The following is a 17,996-nucleotide window of genomic DNA, read 5'->3' on the forward strand; positions in this document are numbered from 1 at the left end:
CCTGGCCTAGTTTTTTGTTTGTTTGTTTTTAATGCTTCAATATAACAGCTACATCTTCCTTCTGTACTAGCCATTCTTTTACACTCAGTCAGCTTTATAGTTGCTCCCTCCCCTGCAGGGCTCACAGTCTGCCATGTTACCAGTTGTATTCCAAAGTCTGCAGCCTTTGGGGTCTGTAAGCAAGAATTTAGCACTGAGGCTCTGGGGAGGAAGGGCTGAACTTTCTTTAATATCTTTAAAGAGTTTGCTAAAAAGTCTTTACCCTGCAGGGATCACCTTGCAGAGTTTTTCTGTGTTGTTGTCATTATTGTTGTTGTTTTTAATTTCCTAGCTCTGCTGCCCTCTTATGGGCAGCTATCAAGTCAAAACCAAGCTTCTATCTTAGACCAATTTGCTTCCATTGGCAAGGTTCCCTATCACACAACACAGGTGTAAGTGTACTATAAGCAAGCCATAGGGTATTATATCAATAATCAATAAAGATGCCATTTAACTCTCAGACTATGGTACATGCCATCTTCTCTTCTTCAAATCACACCCAAGTCCCAGTTGGCTTCTTTCCAGTTCAAAATGCCTCCCATCATTTAAAAAAAAAAAAGGAAAAAACCTTTCCCTGAACCCACATCCTTTCCCCCAGCTACCACCACCCCTTATAGCAAAATTTTGTTGTTTGCGCTTGCTGCCTCTATTTCCTCATCTCTCATTCTTTCTGGTGTCTGCTCTAATAAAGATATCATCTTAGTTACCCCACTGAGACTACTTGTCAGGATGAGCAGTGACCTTGTTCAGTCTCTTGTGTTAAAACGCTTTCTTCACTTGCCCTCGAAGGCATCCTACTTCTTGGTTTTTCTTCTACCTCATTAACGTCTCCTCAAACACATTTGCTAGATCCTTCTCCTTCTCCTGACTTCTGTCCCCAAGTGATATCATCCAGATAATTTGGTTTAAATGCCACCTATGTGCTAATGACTTTCAAATGTATTTATCTAGCTTAAACCTCTTCCCTTGGACTCTGAACTCATATACCCAACTGTGTAATCCATGTGTCCATCTGGAGGTCTAGCTTTTCAAACATGACAGCTGTAAAAGAAACTTTTGATTACCATGCCAAAACTGCTTCTCTGTTAATGGTATCTTGGTAGATGGCAACTCCATTCACCCAGCAGGTCAAGCTAAAACTTAGGAACCTTTCTAAATTCCTATTTTTTACTCATACTTTATTTTCTATATATCTATAGAAATAAAGTAAGTCTTATTCTATATATATAGATGCAAAGAAATACATATATTTTTCTCTATATATATATCTCTATATATACATATATATTTCTATATATCTATATAAATATAGGTAAGTCCTATCTGCTCTACCTTCAAATATCTCCAGAATCCAACCTCTTCTTACTGAAGCAGTATTGTTCATCTAAGGTAATACCTGAGGTTTGCCGCCTCATGCCAAGGAAATCAAGGATGTGGACACACAAGAAGTGAGGTTAAAAGCGGAGGTTTAACAGGCGAAAGAAAGAGAAGAGCTCTCTGTGCTGGGGAAAATGGATTGCTGCTTCCACAGTGAAATGCAGGAGGTTTTATAGATAAGCTTGAGGAGGCAGTGTCTGATTTACACAGGGCTTGAAAGATTGGTTGGACAAGGTATGCCATTTGCATAGCACTCAAAAGAAGCTGGCTGCCCGACCCTAATCTTTTATTATGCGGATGGGTTTTTTACTTGGCCATTGCCATATTACCTGGTTCTTTACTGCGCACGTGGTGACAAAGAAAAGGGAAGAGGGAACCTCCATGTTGAACATGACTGGCTCTCAGGTAGCCCTTTTCTGTTGGCACAGCGGCCGGCATTCAACTGTGCAAACTTCCAGCTTGCTTATCTCTGTCTGCAGCTCAATTTTTCAGGCCACTCTTTGTTAGAAAAGAAATGACTTGGGGGCTGCTTTTAGTTAAAAAGGGAAATCTTCCCAAGGACTCTTGCCCTCACCATCTGCCTAAATAATTTCATTTAGTTCCTGTATCGTTAGCACCTCCATTACCACCACTGGTTCCAGCCTAAACCACTTTTACCCTAATCTACCTCCGAGGTCTCCTAACCAATCATCCTATTTTTGCTTAATACTATTGATTTCCTACAAAGCAGCCAGTGAGGTTTTTTTTTTTTTTTAAGTAAATTGGTGAAAAATCATTTCAGTGACCTTCTTTCACGCTCAAATAAAATCTAAACTAATCATGACCTACAACACCTGCTTACACCTCCAACCTTATCTACCATCACCATTTCCCTTGTTCAGTCTACTCTAACAGCATTGGCCTTCTGTTACTGCCAAATTGTTAAGTTCCCTGAGAACTCATATGTTTGCTTGCACACGCTAATCACTGCATCGTTCACGCCCTCATTTACTTAGATCTCTGCTCAACTGACAGCTCTTTGGATAGGCCTTCCTGAACCAACCTATTTGAAATCACTCACCCTTTTATCACTTTTTTTAAAAAACAGCCTTGGCTGGGCACAGTGGCTCATGACTGTAATCCCAGCACTTTGGGAGGCCAAGGCGAGTGGATCACCTAAGGTTGGGAGTTCAACACCAGCCTGACCAACATGGAGAAACCCCGTCTCTACTAAAAATACAAAATTAGCCAGGCGTGGTGATGCATGCCTATAATCCCAGCTACCTGGGAGGCTGAGGCAGGAGAACCGCTCAAACCCGGGAGGCAGAGGTTGCGGTGAGCAGAGATAGCACCATTGCACCCCAGCCTGGGCAACGAAAGCAAAATTCCGTCTCAAAAAAAACCAAACAAACAAACAAACAGAACAGCCTTAGTGAGCTGTATTTCACGTATCATAAAACTCACTCGTTTCAAGTGCAAAATTCAATGATTGTTATCATTTTATTTAGTGTTGCAAAAATCACGTAGATCAGTTTTGGAACATTTTTATCCCTTAAATAAGATCTCTATGCCCATTATATTAATCCCCATCTCAACACTAAGCCCCAGAAAACCATTAATCTACTTTCTGTCTCTATAAATTTTTCTGGATATTTCATATTTCATATAAATAGAATCACATAATACAGATTTGTATCTGGATTATTTTATTTAGCATGTTTTTGAGGTTCACCCATGACATAGCATGTGTCAGTAGTTTGTTCTTTTTTATTAATGAATAGTATACCATTGTGTAGATATGCATTTTTTCTTTTTTTCGCTCTCTCTCTTTTTTTTTTTTTTTTTTTTAAGACACGAGTCTTGCTCTATTGCCCAGGCTGGAGTGCAGTGGCATGATCTCAGCTCACTGCAGCCTCCATCTCCCTGGTTCAAGTGATTCTCATGCTTCGGCCCCCAAGTAGCTGGGATTACAGGTGCATGCCACCATGCCTGGCTAATTTTTTATTTTTAGTAGAGACAGGGTTTTGCTACGTTGGCCAGGCTAGTCTTGCACTCCTGGCCTCAAGTCATCCACCTGCCCCAGCCTCCCAAAGTGCTGGGATTACAGGCACAAGCCACCACACCCAGCCTAGATATACATTTTTTTAAAAATCCATTTACCAGTTGATGGGCATTTAGGATGTTTCCAGTCTTCATTATTTTAAAAGTTGCTATGGACATTTGTGTGTGTTTATGTGGTTATGATCTTATTTCTCTTAGGTAAACAGCTACAAGTAGAATTGCTGGGTCATATGGTAGTTTTGTGCTTTGCCTTCTGAGAAACTGACAAAACTGTTTTCCAACTGGCTACACTATTTTACATTTCCACCAGAAAATGGAAATTCCACAATTTAAAAATATTCTTGTTTTTCTGCGTCCTCACCAACATTTGTTAATGTGTGTCTTATTTATTATAGTCATGTTAGTGAGTGTGAAGTGGTATCTCATTGTAGTTTTAATTTGCCTTTCCTTCCTCTATTACCTTCTATCCTCTTTATTTCTTTCTTAACACTTATTATTACCTTAGGTTTTTAAAAACATTTGTATGTATTGGTTGTCTCACTCCCCTAATTTAATGTAAATACCATGAAGGCAGAAACATTGTCTTGTTCTTCTCCATATCCCTACCCCCTAGAATGTTTGTTGAGGAAGTAAATAAACATATCCTTCTCATGTGTTCATCTTTTCTTGTTCAGCAGCCTAGAAAGATACACTTGATTGGTGCCCTGTCTGGGACATTGAAAAGCTGGAAAGCTCAGCTTCTTCAAGGTTGCATGGGCAGATGACAATTTATAAATTGTCAATTTTGGATTTTGCATACATGTATGTATGTATACATATGTTTGCGGATGTATATGCACACACACGCACACACATCCTGGCATTTCTATATGAGGCTTAATACATCTGATTATCAAAAGGACAAAGTTCAAAGCAAACGCAGAAAAAAAATGAATGAGTGTAAGCGCAATACAGAGTTGTCAAGTAAATGTTATGGTTATCTAGAAACTGAAAGGCCATTACATTTACAAATGTCAATACTAGGTACAGATTGATAGCAAGACCTGACACAATGTCACTTGAATAAATCAAACAAGGTTATTTATCCAAAGGGCACAGCACAAATTCAGCTCAGTCAAAAAAATGAACACATTTTCCAATTCAGACAGAAGTATATCTTCACTCCAACATCTTCACCAAAAGTGTGTGCATTATTACTGAAAACTCCTAAATGAGTGAGAAGACTCTGCAGAAATTTAGTCTCTCTTGGTCCAGCCTATCTGTGCTCATAAACAAGTGTGACTCTGCCTAGAGCCCCTCCTTGGGCAGAGGTATCTCATGTGTGTAAGGGTTATATAATGACAGTACTGTTGCCAGGTCTTAGAGAACAGTTTGGTTCTCTAAGGCATCTCTCTCAGACAGTATATCCTGGTCTGAGAACATTCCTGATCTCAGTATTGTGGAACTGAAGCAGGGGTCAGTTTCCTAGATCTTTGAGAGACCAGCTAACAAGCCCTAGATCTTCGACAGACCAGCTAATAGCCATAGGGTGTATCCTGAAGTGAAGAGTCAGTAGATAAAAAGTAGTTAAGAAGCTGGACAGCCATAAAGAATGGAAAACAGAAAATATCCAAAATTACTCTTACCATAATTCTGTCTTTTTTAATACTATTAGTTTCTATTTGTGAAGGGGAGAGGAAATTGGCAAAGTAAGCATCCAAGGAAATCTAATCCATCACCTGCCTAACAAATTTCAGGCATAACTCAGTTTTGCTTTTCAGGGACTTTACTGACTCCGTAACGTCTTATCTATGATGTCCAGAGTGAGAGCTTTCCCACTGCGAAAACAACCATATGAAAAACAACTACTGTGCCAAATGTCAACTTATCCCTTATTGCAATTAAATAATTTTCCTACTTTGATGACATTAGTGGAACAGCAACAATGGTGGTAGCTATGTATTATTATTTTGGGGGAGATGACACAGGCAGATAATAATAAAGATTAATACTGTGAACCAGAATTCATCTTAAACAACCTCTGACTGGTAAAAGAACAGTTGATAGAACTAGATCAGGTCAGGCTACACAAGAGAAGTACTATATTCTACTAACTTTTTGTTATAAATTACAACAGGAGCTCAGATAGAAACAGTTCAAAATAAAGAGGCAAAGGGAAAACCAAGGCCAAAATCAAGTAGCTAACAAGTGAAATGGTGTTTTAAAAAGAGTAACAGCAAAAAAAAGAAGAGAACAAGAAAAAAAAAGATTGGCAAGTGAGATAAAGTAAAAGCTTTCTAGAATGAACAGACAAACTCAGAATGGACGTGAAAGTAAAAGCCCAATGGAGGGGTAGGGGTTCTTTGACCCGAAAACAAGAGAGCAAATTCAGATTAATCCAGAAGAATATCACATCTAATTTAAGCCAAAACTAAAAATTAGACAAAATGATTAAAGACAGGAAAATTTTATTTTTATTAAAATCCAAATTTACAGTAACAGAAAAACCAAGCAGATAACCAGTGTTTGTTCAAAGGCATCCCTTAGAAACAAAACATTATTATGAAAATCAGGGGCCTATTTACAAGAAAAAAAAGGCAACACACATCTAAGCCAAATCGAATTAGGCAGAAGGCACAGCACAGAATGAATAGCTCTCTTCTTCCCACTTTCTTGCTTTAAAGGAGCAGCAGGTGGCATTATCTCTTTGTGTCTATTCCTATTAGTAATCAACAAAAGAACTGAGAAGTGGCAAAAAAAATTAAGACCATATTCTTCCTTTGCTTCTAAAAATCTGGAGGTTATAGACATATATCCTTGGCAGCATTGATGTAAGTCATCAAGAAAGCACACTAATTCACTGGTGTGAAAATATCTCCAAGATATGTTAAAATAAAATAGCAAGATACAGAAAATATATATAACATACTAACTGCTGTTTATAATAAGAGAAGAAAAATAGAATTTGTATTTGTTTATATTTGTATAGATCCTGGAAGAATGCAAAAGAAACTAATAACAGTGATAACAGTGGTTACCAGTGGGTGGGGTAGGAAGGGCATATGAGGACAGGATGGAGGTGAGAGGTCTTACTATACACGTTTTATGTTGCTTAATTTTTGAACTATGTGATTATATACCTATTCACAATTTTATATTAAAAAGAAGGGGAAACTATTGACTTCAGTGTGTATTTCCATCTCTAAGTTTTTTGCACTTTTGCCTCTACATTCTATTTTATAACAGCTTATTCCTTTGTGTGTGTGTGTGTGTGTGTGTGTGTGTTTGTGTGTGTGTGTGACAGAGTCTTGCTCTGTCACCTAGGCTGGAGTGCAGTGGTATGATCACGGCCCACTACAGCCTCGATCTCCCAGGCTTCAGCCAGCCTCCCACCTCAGCCTCCCGAATAGCTGGGACTACAGGTGTGCACCACCATGCCCAGCGAATTTTTAAATTTTTTGTAGAAACAGGGTGTCACTATGTTGCCTAGGCTGGTCTCAAACTCCTGAACTCAAGCAGTCCTCCTGTCTCAGCCTCCCAAAGTGCTGGGATTACAGGCATCATCTTGTCTCACCTCTAGACTGTAGACACTTCATCTTATACCAACTTACATTTTGTTTTTTAGGACAATGTTCTCTACATAATACATGATTAATGAATACTTAGTGATGCTAATAAAGATGGTCATGATAGGCTCAAGAAAGCAAGCCTGACTTCAATGTGTTTGGACACCTACCATGAGACTCAGTAAAATCAATCTATTTTGCAGGCATTCTGCAGGCCCCTCCAGAAATGAATGGTATCATCACCAGTTTTTCTCAAGAATATCTTTTCTCTGGGAAGCCTCCCACACCTACCTCCCTTCACTTTGTGCTCGTTTCCTACAATCCTAAACTGATACATTCAGTTTTGGTTGAATTGGTTGGCTTTTTAAAATCAGACACTTGATAAACAAAATGTGGTGTATCCATGCAATAGAATATTATTTGGCCTCAAAAAAGAATTAAGTACTGATACATGCTACAACTTGGATGAATCTTGAAAACATTATGCTAAGTGAAAGAAGCCAGCCACAAAAGTCCAATTCCATTTGTGTGAAAGTCCAACGTCGTTAAATCTATAGACACAGAAGGTAGATCAATGGTTGTTTGGGGCTATGGGGGAGCAGATAAGGTTTCCCTTTGAAGTGATAAAATGATCTCAGATTAACTGGTAATAATTTCACTTATTTGTGAATACACTAAAGACCATTGAATTGCACACCTTAAATGGGTGAATTCTATGGTACGTAAATTTTATCTCAATACAGCTATTTTTAAAAAAGAAACTGAAGACATTATGTCTTCATATAAATAAATATGAATTTAGTAAATCTACTTACTAAGTCTAAAAAGCTTACATATTCCACTCTTAAATATTCCACTCAAGTATCTCTAGGACATATTTTTCGGATGGCCCCATTCTGATTCCTGGTCAATCTGACCAAGAGGGAGATCAGGGGTAGGAAAGCCAAGTGCCAAATGCAGCCCTCCTCAAACCAATTACGTTTCTGCCTGTCTCACTGGAGCCTTCCATGTCCTGATCTAGTCCCACCAGTTGTGACAATGACTCACGAACATGCCTAGTACTTTTTGCAGCTCTGCTTTGCCTCATCCTGATGTGAAATCCTCTTCCCCTGCTTCATCCTTCAAGACCAGGCTCAAAGTTTTCTATAAAACTTTACCTAATATTAAGTAGCCATCACTTTAAGCAAAAGAAAAAAAGAAAAAAAAAACTTTCCCTAATCTACCCAATTCTCACTGTTCGGTGTATACAATCAATCCCTCCTTTGCGTTCCCACGTGTGACTTGTACTCATTTTGTACAAGCTTTATACAACAGTGGCTTTGTAAACGAATATTAAGATTGTAGGGCAAGGCCAGGCACGATGGCTTACTCCTGTAATCCTAGCACCTTGGTAGGCTGAAGCAGGAGGATTGCTTGAAGCCAGGAGTTCGAGACCAGCCTCAGCAACATGATGAAATGCCATTTCTACCAAAAAATACAAAAATTAGCCAGTTGTGGTTGCATACACCTGTGGTCCCAGCTACTCAGGAGGCTGAGGTGAGAGGATCACTTGAGCCTGAGAGACAGAGGTTGCAGTGAACTGAGATCACACCACTACACTGCAGCCTGGGTGACAGAGTGAGACCCTGTATCAAAAAAAAAAAAAAGAGAGAGAGACAGAGGCACTCCAAGATGCTTTTTCTTTGTGTCAGTTAGGTCAGTTACCAAACAAAGGATAATTTGAAAGTTCTCCAAAGCAGCCTGTGCAAAATATCTCTTCCATATTACACCACTAACAACTAAAATGTTGTCATTACTAGAGGCTCATCCAGCACTGGTCTTTCTCAAAAGGCACACAGGCCTGGGAGGGCAGTGTGGTTTTGAAACATGCCAGCCAGCTGAATGCAAGTTGATAAGCAAAGATAATAGTGCAGTGAGCCCACAAAGGGGAAATGCCTGGATGCAGTATCACAGGGAGGTTCTGACCAAGCACAAGTGAAGAGAAAGACTGGAGCCCAGAAAGGAAGAGGAAGGAGAGGAGACACTCAAAGAGAAGCAGAGTATGAATCAACTTCACAGGTTTGCCTGGGGCTGGCAGCAATCCAGTCAACAGTGGAGTGGCTGGCAGCAGAGAAAAGTGTTTGCCACTGCCTTGTCAGCATGGAGTGAATGGATAGTGTGGTTGCAGATGTTAGAGAAGAGTAGGAGAGAAAAGGCAAACAAGAGGAAATATAATTAGGGCTTTGGTAAGGAAGTGGGAACCAAGGAAGAGGCTAATCAGTGAACTAATTCAGATATGATCAAATAAACAGGAAATGAAACAATCAGAAGGCAAGGGAGAGAGGCAGGACCAGCCTGACAGAAGTGGCCATCAAGTGCCAGAAGTTAACTTTTTCTTACCATCTTATAATCTCTTTCCCATCTTTCATCATTTTGCCCTTCTTCATCCTTTGCTGCACACACATACTATCTCATCTCAGTTCCTAACTACTTGTCTGAGAAGCAGATAGTCACACAAGACATGCGATCTCACATCCTTTCATGTCAATCTCGGTCTGTGCCCCAGCCTCATACCACGTTACACAAAAAAAATGAAATTATTTCATCTTTCTCTTTATTCTGACATTATGACATTAAATAAAGTCCAAGAGGTATTGGGTTAGTCCTTGTTTGGTCTCTGGTGATTTAGATAAGACAGAACTGAGCCCCCAGGAATGTATTATCTCAAAAAGCTAGTAGCAGCTACTGTGCAAAGTTCTAAGGCCCAAGTCAAATCCTGGGCATCTCCACAGATGTGTGGTAGGCCATGGGCTCCAGCTCTTGTGTAAGAAAGAACAGGAATGAGAACAGCTTTATGTTGTAGTGCCAAGGTCTCACTATGCTCACACCTGTAATCCCAGCTTTGAGAAGAGGATCTGGCACCAGAAGAGTCTGGTAGAAGAAAGTGGGAAAGGTGAAGGACAGGAATCTTTTCCTTTCTGCTACAACCTAAGGACAGAGGCACATGACTCCAGCAAGGGGCCAAAGAAGGTAGCAGCTACTTGGATTTTGTGTGGGAGACGCCAGACCACTCCAAGGCAGGTCAACTGGCTTTGTCAGGGAGCGGAATGCTGGCCATAAGAATGGAGACAAACTGTTCCAATTTCTGTGCAGCTTGTTTGCCAGCTGCTAATACTTCTTCATGGTTGGCCTTCTCCAGGCTTTCATAATCCATGATGACCTTGTTAGTGATGAGTGAGAAGCCAAAGACTCGAAGTCCACAGTGCCGTGCGACGATAACTTCTGGTACTGTACTCATGCCTGATAGTGAGAAAGATGGAAACCAACTGTCAGGATCCTCAAATAACTCTTTTCCTTGCCCTTTAGCCTCACTTTCAACAAGAATTAAAAATCTCAAAAAACATCCAAAGATGGCCAGATGCAGTAGTTCACACCTGTAATCCCAGTACATTGGGAGGCCAAGGCAGGAGGATGTCTTCAGCCCAGGAGTTTGAGACCAGCCTGGGCAACATAGCGAGGCCTTGGCTCAAAAAATAAATAAAATTAGCTAGGTGTGGTAGCGTATGCCTGTGGTCCCCGTTACTCAGGAGGCTGAGGCGGGAGGATTGTTTGAGCCCAGGCAGTCAGAACTGCAGTGAGCTAGAGATGGTGCCACTGCACTCCAACCTTGGCAACAGAGCAAGGCGCCATCTAAAACAAATCCAAGGAAGCAGCTAAATTATTGTTGAGGTATGTTCTTCTGTATTGCCTAAAATAAATACACATTTCTTAAAATTACCAATACAATGCTTCATTTCTATATTTGTGGCAATTTTGAAGTCAATCCTAATGACAGAGTTCCATCTTCCAGCTAGAGGTACAGAAGGTGGCTATAGTGAATTTTTTAGAATTCTTAGAAACAGTCATCAAATTGGCCAGGCACAGTGGGTCACGCCTGTAATGCCAGCACTTTAGGAGGCCAAGATGGGCGGATCACCTGAGGTCGCGAGTTCAAGGACCAGCCTGGCCAACATGGTGAAACCTTGTCTCTACTAAAAATACAAAAATTAACTAGACGTGGTGGCACACATCTGTAATCCCAGCTACTCGGGAGGCTGAGGCATGAGAATTGCTTGAACCTGGGAGGTGGAGGTTGTAGTGAGCCGAGATCATGCCACTGCACTCCAGCCTGGGTGACAGAGTGAGACACCGTCTCAAAAAACAGTCATCAAATCATGGATAGATCACTCATTAGCACTGCAGCTGTTAATCCCTTGGTGCTTCGTAGGGAGATTTGATGCTACACCAAATCTCACCAGTTTATATTTCAATAAGTCAGTTTAATTCACCCTTCCCTGAAATCAGATCCTCTCAAGCCAATGAGGACTGTTATTTCCTACTCTTTCCCCTTCCCATTTTGCTAAATCCCTCCCTCTTCAAGCCTCCAGCCAAATTCCCCTTCTCACCGACAGCGTCTGCTCCCAGCTTCTGCAGCACACGACATTCTGCCACAGTCTCAAAGCTGGGGCCTGCCACCATCACATAGGTGCCTTCCTGTAGCTCACGTTGCTCTCCCATTTGTTTCCAGGTACTGAGAGCCCTCTGCCTCATAGTCCGGTCGTAGGCATCAGACATGGCAGGGAAACGAACTCCAAACCTAGGACACAGGTTGAATTATCTCACATAAATGGAATTTTAAAAATTCTCCCACAGCACCTAGAAGTCTTTAAATCCTACCCATCTAAAAAAAACGGAGTAACATACATACCTTTCATCATTGGGCCCTCTGAGAGGGTTCTGACCACTGAAACCAGGTAGGTTGATATGGTCACGGATCAGCATGATATCTCCAACCTCAAACTTGGGGTTCAGCCCTCCTGCTGCATTGGTGACCACCAGGGTGTCCACACCCAGAAGGTGGAAAACCCTCACTGGGAATGTCACCTTCGAAGCAAAAGATTAGAAAAAATTTTACAAAATTTCATAAAGTCAGCTATACCGAAATGCATTACATACATCGTGAAAGAAAAGGAAGGAGAGGACCAAAAATCCACCTAGCCCAGATAGCTAGGTAGTGAAAGAGGCTAGATAGTTCTCTCCTGCCTCTTCCAGATCCAACCAGGCCCATCCCCCTGACTTACCTTCCAGAGTGAGTACCCTTCATACATATGGAACCTGCCCTGCATCATCACACAGGCTCTGCCATTCAGGAACCCAAACACCAGTCGGCCAGCATGACCTGGCACTGTATACAGAAAAGAAACAGAAATGAATGGGATTATATTTTCATGCAACACATATCCATTGAGCACCTACTGTGAGTTACTCGCTCTGCTCAAAATGTTAGGATATAATTAAGTAAAAGACTCATTATTATCTCTGCTTTCAGAAAGTTTAAGTCTGGAGGGAGAGCCAGGCATTACTCATAATCATACAAATACAACCTGAGATTAGAGATATGGGGTGAGGATGTTCAGCATGAACACACAAAGAAGGAAGGGCTTTTTAAAGAAATTTCAAGATAATACAAGCCATACTGCCAGAGGGTAAAAAGTGAGCAAAAAAAAGTAGATACTCAGAAATGAAAGATTAAATACCACATGTTCTCACTTATAAGTGGGAACCAAATGTGTACATATGGACCTACAGAATGAAATAATAGACACTGGGGACTTGGAAAGGTGAGAAAGTGGGATGGGGATGAGGGATGGGAAATTACCTAATGAGTACAATGTTCACTGCTCAGGTGATGGTTACACTAAAGCACAGACTTCACCACCATGCAGTATATCCATATAACAAAACTGCATTGTACCCCTGTAAATCTATAAAAATTAAAATTAAAAATAGGCCAGGTGCAGTGCCTCACGCCTGTAGTCCCAGCACTTTGGGAGCCCAAGACAGGCGGATCAAGAGGTCAGGAGTTCAAGACCACCCTGGCCAACATGGTGAAACCTCATCTCTACTAAAAATACAAAAATTAGCCAGGTGTGGTGGCGCATGCCTGTAATCCCAGCTACTCGGGAGGCTGAGGTGGGAGAATCACTTGAACTTGGGAGGTGGAGGTTGCAGTGAGCCGAGATCACAACACTGCACTCGAGCCTCAGTGACAGAGCGAGACTCCGTTTCAAAATAAGGTGAGTACAGTGAATGCAGTAATTACAGCCCTCTTCAAATTTTTCAAAGTTCTCAAAACACGTATTCTTATATATTGCCCTAACTTAATTACCTGCCTCCTCAGCCCAGCAAGCAAGCTCACAGTATACTTACTCTGGCTTCTTAAAGAAGAGGCTACTGAACAAGGGGGAAAGAATTTGAACGCATGCAAGTCTCTTTCCTTATGATGCACAGAACAGTCCTATGGGAACACATGCCCATGTAGGGGTGCATGGGAGTGCAAAGATAACTCCCCACAGACATAACAGCCATTATTACCATTTCTCTTATCTGGCAGTCTCTTCTAATAGACGGCCAACCTATCCCTTAGGGAATGGGAGAGGGACCAGAACCAAGAGGAAGAGCTGAGAAATTCTCAAAGATAGAGGAGCTTATGCAAACAAAACAAAACAAAACAAAAACAGTAATAAAGTTGATACAGGAGTATAAAAGTGGAGTATAAAAAATAAACATGTTGATAAGCTTAAAAAAATTAACCCACTTATCATTTAATGCAGTGCCCTTCTCACTGGGGGTAGGAGTGGCCAACGGAGCCAGCGTCACTACTATCTCCCTTAGAGAAGTATGCCCTTCACACACCCTTTCTTAATATTTCCCTCACTTTCCCCCTCTGCTCTCCCAGTCTTGTGTCAAAGAGTTTAAAAAAAATAGCTATTAAAGGTCTTTTCCTGCTGACAGGTCTCAAAAAAAAATTCTTAACTCTCCAGGGAAAAGCAGATAGAAATCTTAAAAATTAATAAATAAACCAACAGAAGTTAGTTATTTGAGAAATTAAGTAAACCAAATAAACGATCCTTGCCCTTTACTTGGCCCCTGTCACCTGGCCCTCTTCTGAGTCTTAGCCTCAGTCCACTGACACACACATGCCCTGTCTCTTATGGGATGGTCTGCTAGAGGAATCTCCTAAAGTCATTCTGACTCATGGTGGGCTTTTCTCCTCTCTTACAACATTTGTCTTCAGTGAAATGCTAGGTCAAGGAGTAGAAACATTGGCATCCTTGGCTATGTTCCACAGAATCCCAACAACATCCCTCAGTCCCATTCCCCATTTTCACTTGCCAGTACCTGTACTGCGGGGAAAGTTGGGGATTTCACTGTAGTCAAAGATCTGGGCCTGAGTTAATTTATCAGTCAGACCTCCTAATCCAGAACCACAGATTATTGCAACTTGAGGCCGGTGCTTAGTGTGAGACAGAAGCCATTCTGCAGTGTTCTTATAATCTTCATATGTGTATCTAGGGGAGAAAAAATATCAAGGTGAATTCTGCTCCCATTCCAAGGGCATCAGAGACAAATGACCTTCAGTGCAAAAAGGCTGGCAGGTATACTGAGGCAGCAGGGACAGAGAAGCTGGCACAGAGGGAGAGGCCATACTATGCTCACCCATCTACTCAGCTACTCTTCTTTCTGAATCAAGCCCACTACAAGTCTGATATGAAACTCCCTCCATTCTAGAGCCTGGCAAAAGTTAATAAAGCCTGTTTCTACTAACAGACCCAACTCCAGTGTTGGATCTACTGAACACTGGCAAGCTGTATACTTATCCTTATGACAAAGGTTTAGAGAGGAAGGGACCAGAGTCTACAGGGAAGTGCAATGAAATAATCAAATTAGGGAGGGTAAAAGGGCTTGGCCAGGAGGGAGCCGAAGAAGAGTACTCAAAATGGGATTAAGCCCTTCCTGAGGATGGTGACCACCTAGTAAAATCCCCCTTATTACCTTACCTATTCCCCAAAGACATTCAAAATGTAATTGAGACCAACTACTATGAAGGCAGAGATAAAATCAAATTTCCTTTTGAATCCTCATCCCTCCAGTTCCTTCCTCAGCCAAAGACTTAAGGGCTACATTTTGTTGTTGTTGTTTTAACCAATAAAACACAATGGGAACACCCCTGATAGAGGTCTACGTGCCATTCTTAGCTCCCTGGATCACAAGGGAGTTAATTCCAGACAAAAAACTAGATAAACTGCTGTACAAAAAAGCAGACCTAGTCCACAGTACTGGTTGTCAAAGGTTAAACCAGGACTGACTACACAAATTCTCAGCAGAAGCTTGTTAGAAAAACAGATTCTGGCACTCCAGCCTGGTGACAGAGTGAGACCCTATATAAAAAACAAAAAAACCCCACAAAAAACAGATTCTAAAGCCCATGTAATTTTGATTGTAAAACCAGGTTTAGGGGCTGGGCGCGTTGGCTCATGCCTGTAATCCCAGCACTTTGGGAGGCCGAGGTGGGCGGATCCTGGCTAACATGATGAAACCCCGTCTCTACTAAAAATACCAAAAAAAAAAAAAAAAAAAAAAAAAAAAAAAAAAATAGCCGGGGGTGATGGTGGGCGCCTGTAGTCCCAGCTACATGGGAGGCTGAGGCAGGAGAATGGCGTGAACCTGGGAGGCAGAGGTTGCAGTGAGCCAAGATCGCTCCACTGCACTCCAGCCTGGGTGACACAGCGAGACTCCGACTCAAAAATAAATAAATAAAAACAAAATAAAATAAAACCAGGTTTAGGAATTGCTGGTCTGGAGGGAAGCAGAATTCGACCTAGATTCTAGTCCCAATATTGTCTTTTTAGGCATGTAATTTGTGCTTTAAATTATTTTCTCAGGTATAAACAAGTGATGTAAATTGGCCCCATCTACCTTATAGGTCAATCTGAAAATGAATTGAATACTTGCTAACAACCTCCAAAGACCTATGGCTCTGTTACACAAAGTATTTGAACCTTTCTCCTGCTTTCCAACTGCCTGTGGTCTTCTTCCTGTCCTTCCCCCTCCCTGCCTCCTCCCAGTCTCCTTTCTCTCCACCGAGGATCTTTGCTCCTTCAGAAACCTAAGGGCACTTACCCAGAACCCCTACACTAGCAAGAATCAACCCGTGTTACTTTTCTCCCATTTCCAAGTCCAGTTCTCTCACATCCATCTGGGAAGACCAAAGGTTGCCTTCAGAGGTGGCAATGAGGTGTGACAGAGCTGAACATAACTAATAACTAACCAAGCTTCCACAGGAAATTTTTTGCTTCCAAAGCAGAGCCCGGGAAACCAGACATGATTGCACAATACACCAGGCTACCCTCAGGGAAGGAGTTGGATCAGGTAGGTTGGGGGCTGGTCAGCAGAGCCACAGGATAACGGAGAGAAGCAATTAAGTTGGTAAAATGTTAATCAAATGGCATCCCCAAAAGGTGCATAGGAAATGAATGTGTGAAGCTGCCGCCACATGGTATGTCTAGCTACATCTCATAGCACTTCCTCATTGGCTATCAGTCCCCGCAAGAACACCCTGGCTCCCTGGGCATCCAAAAGCAACTGTGATGCCTAATGCAGGTCACTTGAACTGGGATATCCAGGACCCAAGCAGAGAGAAGAGTTTTCAAAGGTGTGGGGTGGGGGAAGTGAGCAGAGGACTGTTGCTCAGTTCCGTGATTGATTTCCTTCTCCACTTAGGAGTCAGTTCCCACCGAGTTAATCATACTTCCAGTCTGGAAGGAAGGGAGGAGTGCAACTGGCAAAGGAGGTGAGCAATCTTGCCTCTAAAGGAGGAACTCCGAATTTGAGCACCAAAAGTACCTCGCAGCTTTACCCAGACCCTAGCATGGGAATTTATGAAGAGCGCAGGGGGTGAGGAGACCTCCTCCTGGTATGGAGTGAGGGATATATATATATATATATATATACTCACTCTCCACTTGTTCCTCTAACGGACACACGGAGACACACAACGGCTGCTTTTACGGAGTAGCTTAGACCGCACCAACCTGTCCCCTTCCTGCTCCGGTGGCGCCACCCCAGCTCGTTTCCCGCGTGCGTCCCTGCCCGCGCTGGCTGCCGCATGACTCTGCCGTCTTGCCCCCGACACTAGGCTCCGTGCCAGGCCTCTCTGCATCCCCTGGGCGCTCGCTCCCTCCCCCGGCTCCCTCTGGGCCCAGTGTGCCAGGTTCCCGGGTCTCACAGGACCTGCCCCTCCCCAAGGGTCCTGTGGGCCTGGTGCCCTCCTCACCCGTTCTCCATGGTCTCGCAGACGCCCTCTCGATGAGCCTGCTCCAGTGTGCTCCGATCCGCTCTGATCCGCTCCGATCCGCTCCGCTATGCTGAACTGAGCAAGGCTGCCGGGTCTGGTCCGCACAGTTCGCTCACTGCTCTAGGCTCTGGCTTATATCCCCAGCCCTGGAGTCCCCAGCCAATGGCAAGCGAGCACGCGGGCCGGCCCTGTCTCCATGGTGACACACCCTAATTCAATCGGCTGAACCTGGGCTGTAAACTTAATCAGAGTTCTTCCCAGCCCTAAACCTTCTCCCCCGCGGCGGGCGCGGGGAGCCGAAGCGCACCCAGCATTTCATCTCCGTACCCATTCCAGTCCGCAGGGCAGGAGTTCCCAGCAAGAAGGCCTATGCGGAAATAGGGCTAGAAGTAGGGAGGAGAGCCCCCGGCCTTCTCCTTGCAACCTCATTCCAGCTGTGTCAATAGCAAACCATGAGAGATTCAAAAAGGAAAAATTTCAAACCTTAGGTTGTACAACCCCAGAATAAAAATGAAGCGAGCCTGTGTCTGAGTTGCTCCCTGGACAAGGGAAGCTGGGTCGCCCCTGGCAACAGTGCTAACTTGGAGGATACAGGGTTTAGGAGAGCACATCCAGGCCAGACCGGGAGAAGAAAAAGTTCTCAGGCAAGAATTCCGGGGTCCTAGATGCCGACAGAAGGGATGACGATGGATTTGGTGGGTAGAGTCACAGATAATCCCTTGATCTGTGTGCAATATTGATCCAAGCAATTCATGTAACTAGAGGACTCCTTCCACGATGAAAATTCTGTTATCAGAATACATGGGTACCAGAATATAACATAAATAGCGTGTCTTTGG

The 17,996-nt window shown here is 42.7% G+C and overlaps 1 protein-coding gene across 1 annotated transcript; it reads right to left on the minus strand.

Moving 5' to 3' along the window:
- Nucleotides 1-9,577: 9,577 nt before the first annotated feature.
- Nucleotides 9,578-17,921, minus strand: PNP (purine nucleoside phosphorylase). The gene is made up of 6 exons (XM_055289550.2): nucleotides 17,137-17,921; nucleotides 14,202-14,371; nucleotides 12,101-12,204; nucleotides 11,728-11,903; nucleotides 11,426-11,616; nucleotides 9,578-10,280 (listed from the first exon to the last, which is right to left on the minus strand). Exons 1-6 carry the CDS (start codon nucleotides 17,145-17,147, stop codon nucleotides 10,063-10,065), a joined length of 870 nt encoding a protein of 289 aa, XP_055145525.1. The 5' UTR covers nucleotides 17,148-17,921; the 3' UTR covers nucleotides 9,578-10,062.
- Between the last annotated feature and the right edge of the window lie 75 nt (nucleotides 17,922-17,996).

Source organism: Symphalangus syndactylus, chromosome 8 (assembly GCF_028878055.3).
Source record: "Symphalangus syndactylus isolate Jambi chromosome 8, NHGRI_mSymSyn1-v2.1_pri, whole genome shotgun sequence".
Classification (NCBI taxonomy): Eukaryota; Metazoa; Chordata; class Mammalia; order Primates; family Hylobatidae; genus Symphalangus; species Symphalangus syndactylus.

Excerpts from the sequence above, each read along its gene's own strand:
- PNP (XM_055289550.2), bottom strand. Across the intron at positions 11,617-11,727 it reads AGAGGGCCCAATGATGAAAG|GTTTGGAGTTCGTTTCCCTG; the intron begins GTATGTATGTTA and ends CCTGTGTCCTAG. Across the intron at positions 10,281-11,425 it reads GCTGGGAGCAGACGCTGTCG|GCATGAGTACAGTACCAGAA; the intron begins GTGAGAAGGGGA and ends TCTCACTATCAG.